At 51.5% G+C, this 8,081-nt stretch overlaps 1 protein-coding gene and 1 long non-coding RNA gene across 10 annotated transcripts in view; one reads left to right on the top strand and one right to left on the bottom strand.

Annotated features, from left to right (window-relative positions):
* LOC110261254 lies at positions 759-6,445 on the bottom strand. The gene is made up of 2 exons (XR_002345276.1): positions 6,384-6,445; positions 759-1,039 (listed from the first exon to the last, which is right to left on the bottom strand). It is a non-coding gene; the product is annotated as an uncharacterized LOC110261254 (long non-coding RNA).
* The window catches only part of NFYC (nuclear transcription factor Y subunit gamma), a 72,382-nt gene continuing 71,240 nt past the window's right edge, over positions 6,940-8,081 (top strand). For 2 of the 9 annotated variants that reach the window (XM_021096980.1, XM_021096985.1), the window contains exon 1: positions 7,164-7,352. Coding sequence is in view for 1 of the 9 variants with exons in the window: in XM_021096976.1 (XP_020952635.1) it covers positions 7,875-7,899 (25 nt within the window). In the remaining 8 variants the exon portion in view is untranslated. Of the gene's footprint in view, positions 7,353-7,669; positions 7,900-8,081 lie in introns of those variants that run through there. The other 7 variants (XM_021096986.1, XM_021096977.1, XM_021096978.1 and 4 more) reach the window with 7 other exon arrangements.

The raw sequence follows: 8,081 nt of genomic DNA, 5'->3' as shown, positions 1-8,081 counted from the left end.
TGTGGAGTTCCCACTGTGGCACAGTGGGTTCAGGATCCGGGGTCAGCCCAAGTCATAGCTGCCCCTTGAATTCGATCCCTGGCCAGGGAACTTCCACACCCCTTGGGTGCGGCCATAAAAAAAGAAATCAGTCTGCCCTATGGGCAGTTCAGCTCCCCTGTGGGCAGTTCGACTCCTCAGGGGCAGTTCCATCTCCGATGGGCACTGCAGTCTCCCCAGGCTTCCGATGTCCTCTTGCAGTTCGAACTCTACTTGTCCAAAGCTGAAGTAACGACGTCTCCATACCCTAAAGAAGTCCAGACGTCCTCACTGGAGCCCACCCTCCTCTCCAGTGTGAAATCTAGGGGTCACACGAGGCAACGTCTAGGTCGCTTCCTCGATCCCGTCGGCAGCTGCCTAGGAAGCCAGCTCTCTCGCTCTGTTACGAGCTGTGTCATCAGAGTCTGGAAGCTGCGCCAGAAGCCAGAGAATCCATGTGCGCCAGAACTGGCCTCGCAGTGAACCTCGAGGCCTCCGTCGGAGCCCCTCCGCCGCTGCGGCTGCGGCTGCGGCGGGCTGAGCAGCCGGCGGTCTGGGGGCCACAGAATGGGGGAGACCCTGCGGAGGGGCTGGGCCGTGATGCGGGGACCCCTCTGATTGGCCAGACCGGCTACACGCCCGCCCCCGCGGCTGATGGGAATAAAGAGGCACCGGGACCTCATCCTCCCTCCCTCACGTCAGTTCAGACCCTCAGAGAACAGACACCAGGGCGGCGGGACTCAGTGTAGGACATTTATTACGGAAAACACTTGTGCGGGGAAAACGGGGGCGGGAACCGGCCGCGAGGGAGGTCGGACTTCACGCGAAGACGGAAGGCAGGAAGCGCCTTGGCCTGCAGTGCAGCTCCAGGGAGAGGCTGCGGGTCCTGGAGGAGTCCCTGAGCCAAAGTCGTCCAGTGGAGGAGCGTCACTTCTCCGCGGCTCGGTCAGTGCCCGGAGGGGCTCGTGGGGAGTGAGGCCTGGGCATGGAGGGCAGTGGACTTCAGAGGTCAGCAGCTGGGCTGCAAGGAGAGGGTCATTACCATTGGAAAGGGCAAGGGTGAGGAGCAGGCAGGACAAGTTTCCGCACCGGAGCATACAAGGGCCCACTGTATGCTTATTTTTGGTTTGCGTTTTTGCTTTTTAGAGCTGCACCCGTGGCACGTGGAGGTTCCCAGGCTAGGGGTCGAAGGAGAGCTACAGCTGCAGGCCTACGCCAGAGCCACAGCAACGTGGAATCCAAGCCGCGTCTGTGACCGACACCACAGCTCATGGCAACGACAGATCCTTAACCCACTGAGCAAGGCCAGGGATCGAACCTGCATCCTCATGGTTCCTAATTGGGTTCATTAAACATGAAGGGAACTCCCCAACGTCCCACTTGTAATTCAAACTCCACTTGTTCAAACCTGAAGTGGAGATGTCTCCATAACCTGGAGAGGTCCACAAGTATTCATCTGGAGACCCCCATCCTCTCAGGGGTGAAACCTGGGGTCACACTAAACACCTGCCTTTCTCCTGCTCCCAGCCCCGAAACAACCCATCCATAGTCAAGTCCTTCCAATCCCGTGTGGAAAGTATCACTGCTGCTTCCGTATCCTCCTCCCTCCATTCTCATCACTACTGACATGCTCAGGCCTTCACCGCACCCTGCCTGCTACATCACGGAAGTCTCCAACTAGGCATTCTGCAACCCTGTGACATCCTGTTGATGCTGCCAGGCAGTCTTTAAACACAGTTTGGGGCACACCACTCCCCTTTGTAAAAACTTCTATCACTGAGAATGGCGTAGCTGCTGTGGAAAACAGTATGGTGGTCCCTCAAAAACTCAAACATTGAAGAATCCCCCATATAATAAAGCCATTTCACTTCTGGGTGTGTATCCCCAAAGAACTGAAAGAAAGCAGGCTCTCAGATATGTGTGCACCAATGTTCACAGCATTATTCACAATAGGCAAAGGATGGAAGCACCCCACTGACAGATGAATGGATAAACAAAATGTGCCGCACACACACGATGGAATACAATATTCAGCGATAAACAGAAACCAAAGTCTGGTACCTGCCGTGACATGGATGAACACATTATGCTAAGTGAGATATGTCGGACACGAAGGTACAAGTATGGTATAATTCTGTTTATATGCTATACCTAGAATAGTCAAATTCAAAGGGAAAAAATAGAACAGTGGTTCCTAGGAGCTGGGGGAGGGGAGGTTGGGGAGTTGCTGTTGAATGAGTACAGCATTTCAAGATGGGATGATGAAAAAATTTTGGAGACAGTAATGATGGTTGCACAACAAAGTGAAAATACTCAATGTCAATGAACTTAAAAGTGGTTAAAAATGGAGTTCCCGTCGTGGCTCAGCAGAAACGAATCTGACCAGCATCCATGAGGTCACAGGTTTGATCCCTGGCCTCGCTCAGTGGATTAAGGATCTGGTGGTGCCATGAGCTGTGGTGTAGGCTGTATGTGTGGCTCAGATCCTGTGTGGCTGTGGTGTAGGTCAGCGGCTACAACTCTGATTTGACCCCCAGCCTGGGAACCACCATATGCTGCGGGTGTGGCCCTAGGAAAAAAAAAGTGGTACAAATGGTAAAGCAAAATAAAAACAAACTCCCACCACTAACTCTCTTTAGCAGAAAATAAAACCCAGGAGCCTTAATCTGACCCCAAAGTATTTTTTTTTTTTTTTTGGTCTTTTTAGGGCTGAACCCCACAGCACACGGAGGTTCCCAGGCTAGGAGTCTAATAGGAGCTGTAGCCGCCGGCCTTCACCACAGCCACAGCAACACCAGATCCGAGCTGCATCTGCCACCTACACCACAGCTCATGGCAAGGCCGGATCTTTAACCCACTGAGCAAGGCCAGGGATGGAACCCACAACCTCATGTTCCTAGTCTGATTCGTTAACCACTGCGCCACGACGGGAACTCCCCAATATGTTTTTACAGATGGTTCTTCATATTTCTTCCATCAATCCCCTCTTTCTTATATTTGCTCTAGCGGCCACCTACACATGGCATGCCCTTCCCCTAATTCTGTTCATTTTCCAAGTGTCACATCCTCACACATCTTTCCTGAACTCCTGCTATTTCACAGTAAGTGGAAGTAAACTCTCCCTTTCTGAACTCCCACAGCATGTGAATTATATTTTTCTTTAGCCCTACTGCTCTTCTTTGAGGTCAAAGAAGGCACACGACGAGACACAGGAGCACAGCTTAAGATTTTCTGGGAGACTGTCTAAACCAGTCCCTCCGTATTTCTACAACTTTAAGGGATTTACCATTATCCCAGAACAGCTCCTCAGTCTTGCAAACTCAGCAGCCTGTTTTTGTAAAGAGCACAGAGTGGAATCATCTCCCAGGGAAGTTCCTGTATTCACAAAGTTCCCCCAAACTGACAGCTACAAAAACCAGAATCCAAAAGATTAATTTACAATGAAAGATGCACTTATCAAAAGAACTGGGATCCTCTAGGTGGCAGATCACCAAACTCCATCTCTACAGGCCACACGTTTGCTGGGTGAGCATAGAATCACACCAGGAAAGTACACTGATATTAAGAAGCATTTCTGAGCTGAGGCGGCCTGAGATAGTCTCACCCCTGCAGGGATGACGCAGACAAGGAAATTGTAATGCCCAGGTTGGCCCGACTAAGACAGGGTTTAGCGGGACAATGCCAATGCTTGCCTCTGTGGCTGCCTTGTTTTGCGTCGTCACGGCTGTTTAAACCCCTTGGTTCAAAGAATCTCTCTCTAAATAGGATACTGAACTTGGTCAACAAGCGCTACCATCTCATCTGCCTGGAGAGTAGTATGAATGAGCTCAGAGTTTTGTTTTTTTGTTTTTTTTCCGGCCACACTTGTGGCATGTGGAAGTTCCCAAGCTAGGGGTCCAATTGGAGCTACAGCTGCTGGCCACAGCCACAGCCACACCAGATCTGAGCCTCGTCTGGGGCCTACACCACAGCTCAGAGCAACACCAGATCTCTGACCCGCTGAGTGAGGTCAGGGATCGAACCCGCATCCTCACAGATACTAGTTGGATTCGTTTCCACTGGGTCACAACGGGAACTCCTGGGTTTGTTTTTTGGTCATGCTTCTAGATAAGCTCTTGGCCAGCTAATTTCAGCTGTATTTGCTAGTTTAGGCTAGCTAATGCAGTAACAAACAACTAAAACAACCTCAGGGGCTTATAACAAAGTTTCTTCCTTTCTTTTTTTTTTTTTTTTTTTGCTTTTTAGAGGCCGCACCCATGGCACATGGAAGTTCCCAGGCTAGGGGCCCACTCAGAGCAATAGCGGCTGGCCCACGCCGTAGCCACAGTAACATGGGATCTGAGCCACATCTGCAAACTGCACCACAGCTCAGGGCAACACTGGATCCCGGACCCACTAAGCCAGGCCAGGGATTGAACGTACATCCTCACGGATACTAGCTGGGTTCGCTGATGCTGCACTGCAACGGGAACTCCCGAGGTTTTCTTTCTTATTCACATCCCTTACGAATCCTGTGTGCCAGCTGTGGCTCTGTACATCTTCACTCTGGGACCAAAACCTGAGAAGCAGCTCTACTTGGAACATGTTCCTTTCATGGCAGAGGACAAAGATGGCTCGTACACGTCTGCTCAGAAGTGGCTCAAGCTACTTCTACTCACATTTCATGGACCAAAACAAAGCCAGGCTTGATGACATTAGGGTGAGAAATATAATCTCCTAGGGGCAGACCTGACGGGGAAGGTTTTAGCAAAGGAGAGGCAGAGAACATTGATAACCATAGTCTACCGCAAAGGACTCACGTTCAGCCTGTATTGGTGTGACGGTTACCAGTTACATACTGACTATCAAAATCCTGAACTATTTTCCTACCGGCTGGGAAATGGCTGCTGTTCCAAGCCTTCGGACAAACCCCTCCCCCGGGATTTGCTCCTCACAGCCTGGCGACCGAAGGGTTAACCTCTAGCGGGGAAGACCCTTCCTGACTTCCCCTGAGCAGACGGTGCTTGAGCACGACCCGTCGTCGTTACAGGCGTTTACTAGCACCCTTGGCTAACTTCTTTTAATGTGTACATTTTTATTAGTTTAATTCCGAGGGAAACCGACTGCAGCCTCTATATAGTGTCAACACTTCATTATAATGATCACTAATAATCCTAATTTGTGCTGCTTCCTACACATTTTTACTTTGCTTTTACAAGTATAATTGTGTTGCTTCTTGCACTTTTGTTTTTGCACAAGCATAGTACATGCCATAATTGCTCATTAAATATTTGTAGAGATTTACGTAGCATTTTTTCCATTCGCTAAGCTTTTCTATCTCAACATACTAGTCCTCTGTTTTTTTTTTTTTTTTTGGCTCTCTTTTTCTTCTTTCAATATACTTTTTTTTTTAATGGCCACACCTGTGGCATATGGAAGTTCCCAGGGGGGCTAGTGTTCCAATCAGAGCTACAGATGCCGGCCTACGCCACAGCCACGGCAATGCCAGATCTGAGCTGCATCTGTAATCTACATGACAGCTCACAGCAACACTGGATCCTTAACCCACTGAGCAAGGCCTGGGATCGAACCCACAGCCACATGGATACTAGTCGGATTCATTATTGGTGAGCCACAACGGGAACTCCAGCATGACTATTTCTTATTTTAAGTCTGTTTTTAACTTTTTATGCCATTTCTGTCTGAAAATATTACCACTAACTTCTTTACACTTTTGCAATTTATATATTCTCCCTTACATAATTGCATTCCATCTCCCCAGCACTCCCAGGAGGTAGGAATTAGATCGTTTTACAGATGAAGAAATCTGAGACTCAGGGAAGTCAGATGTCTTGTAACTAGTTAGGTTTTGTTCATTCACTCATCAAATATTGATTGAGTGCCTGGAGTGAGATTTGTTAGGGCTGCAGACAATGTTCCTGAATTCGAGTTAAGGGTTAATTCCGCTCTGCTCTACTTCTTTATCACCAGGGTCGTGAACTCAAAGGAAGGAAACAACATATTGATGTTATGGTTGAGGACCCTGCAGGGGTGGCTCCAAGTGGCTCCTCAGAGAGGCTCCAAGATCCTTCGTAAAATTCATGGTAACTACCAGCAGGGGCAGTCTCATTTCTCTCTGTGTTTGCTACCTGACAGGAACTGTCCGTAGATAATGCCATTCAAATATATTCGATGCATTTTTTTAAAGGTTTGGGAGCTATTCAAGTGGAGCTTTGATACTTGAGCTGCAGAGACTTGATCAAATTATTTAACCCTCTGCGCTTCAGTTCCATCACCTGTAAGAAAGAAATAATGCTAATGGAGTTCCTGTTGTGGTGCTGCGGCAACGAATCTGACTAGAAACCAGGAGGCTGTGGGTTCGATACCTGGTCTCGCTCAGGGGGTTAAGGATCCAGCGTTGCCGTGAGCTGTGGTGTAGGTCGCAGATGCCGCTTGGATCCCACGTTGCTGTGGCCGTGGTGTAGACCTGCAGCTGTAGCTCCAGTTAGACCCCCAGCCTGGGAAGCTCCACATGCCGCGTGTGCGGCCCCAAAAAGCAAAAAAAAAAGGAAATAATGATAACGCCTTTGGACTAAGTTGTTGTGTCGATTTAGAGAGCTAAATATGAAAAAGTTGTAATGCTCATTGCAGTTCAGTTTCCACCAGTTTTTGAAGAAGTTTTAAACTGCATTCGAGTGAGGAAAACAACGTCCCTGCTGAGGTAAGGCTACAAGCTGACCATTCTTGGGAAGCGCTGTTCTTTCTGGTGGAACACACCACTTCAGTTTTGGGGTTAGAACCCCCTTTCGCGGTGCAGGTAGCTAACTTCTTTAACGGCGCCCTAGTCTGGCATTCCCACGTCGCCCTCCATCCCTCAGCTCCTCTCTCTCAAATTAAAAAAAAAAAAAAAAAAAAAAAAAAAAAGACCTACAACAACTGCTTATTCCCTAAAATTCCTAAGTGTGCACACAGGACAGCTTCTCGGCGACGGCTCCTCCTAGGAGGTCGCAGCGCAAACGCCTCCGGACCGCCTCGAGGGGCGGGGCCAGAAGCCTCACGCCTCATCCCGCCTCACCGTGCCGCCGCCCTTCGCAATTCTCGCGAGACTTCAAGCAACTTAGCTTCTGCGTATTAAAGACACTGGGAGTCAAGGCGCCAAGGTGGGGGGAGGGGAAGGGGGGAGACGGGGCAAACGGCGTGGCCGCCATCTTGTTTGTGCCCCCGCTTCGCGCGCGCTCCGTTCTCCGTGACGCACGCGTCCCCCTCCCCTCCGCCGCGCCCAGGTCTCTGCATTGCCCGACGCCGCAAGGGCGCGGGGGCGGCTCCTGCTCCTCGCTGGACTCCTGAGGAGGCGTGTGAGTGTGCGGGAGCGTCCGCGGGAGGGAGCGGGAGCGGGGAGCGGCGGCGGCGGGGGGAGGGGTGGCGCTTCCCGCCTTCGGCGCGGCCCTCACTGCCCTCGCGCGGCCGCTGCTGCAGTTCGGTTCGGCCTGCCCGCCGCCATGTTGTGTCCTCGCCGGGCCCGCCGCTGTCGCCTCCGCTGCGCTCGTGGGGTCCGTGAGCTTGTCGGCCCGGCCCGCGGGCTTTCTCCCATTGGCGGAAGGCGACTGCGGGGGGGCTCGCTCGTGATTGGTCGGTGGCGGGGAGGCCGCGGACCTGGCACGTTATTGGTCGCGCTGGCTCCGGCCTAGGGGGTGAGGAAGGGATCGGAGGCTGTAGGGATGCGCGCGTCTTGGGCTCGGGCTGCAGGACGGTGACCTCCTACGGCGCAGGCGTGGGGAGGAGGTTGGGAGCGAGCCGTAAAGGCCTTCAGGGGGCAGAGAGGGTGGTGGTCTGGCAGTCACTTCGGGGGTAGCCTGTGTTCCTGTGCATGGCCGGGAATGGGAGGCACTCCAAATTCCAGAGGTATCCTCCGTGGAACATGCATGGTCCGGGATAGGGGCGTGCAAGCTGCAAGGGTGCCAGGCTTGGAAACGCTTAAACCCTAGTTACAGCTTGAGGGAATCACCGAGATGCAGGGATGCTAGACTTAGATGCAGGAGTGTAACACAGGTAGTGAGTGACCCTGATGTCGGTGGATGTCAGGT

The sequence above is a fragment of the Sus scrofa genome, chromosome 6 (genome assembly GCF_000003025.6).
Source record: "Sus scrofa isolate TJ Tabasco breed Duroc chromosome 6, Sscrofa11.1, whole genome shotgun sequence".
NCBI lineage: Eukaryota > Metazoa > Chordata > Mammalia > Artiodactyla > Suidae > Sus > Sus scrofa.
The sequence above is the reverse complement of the archived record's forward strand: the minus strand, read 5'-3'. Positions and strand labels throughout refer to the sequence as shown.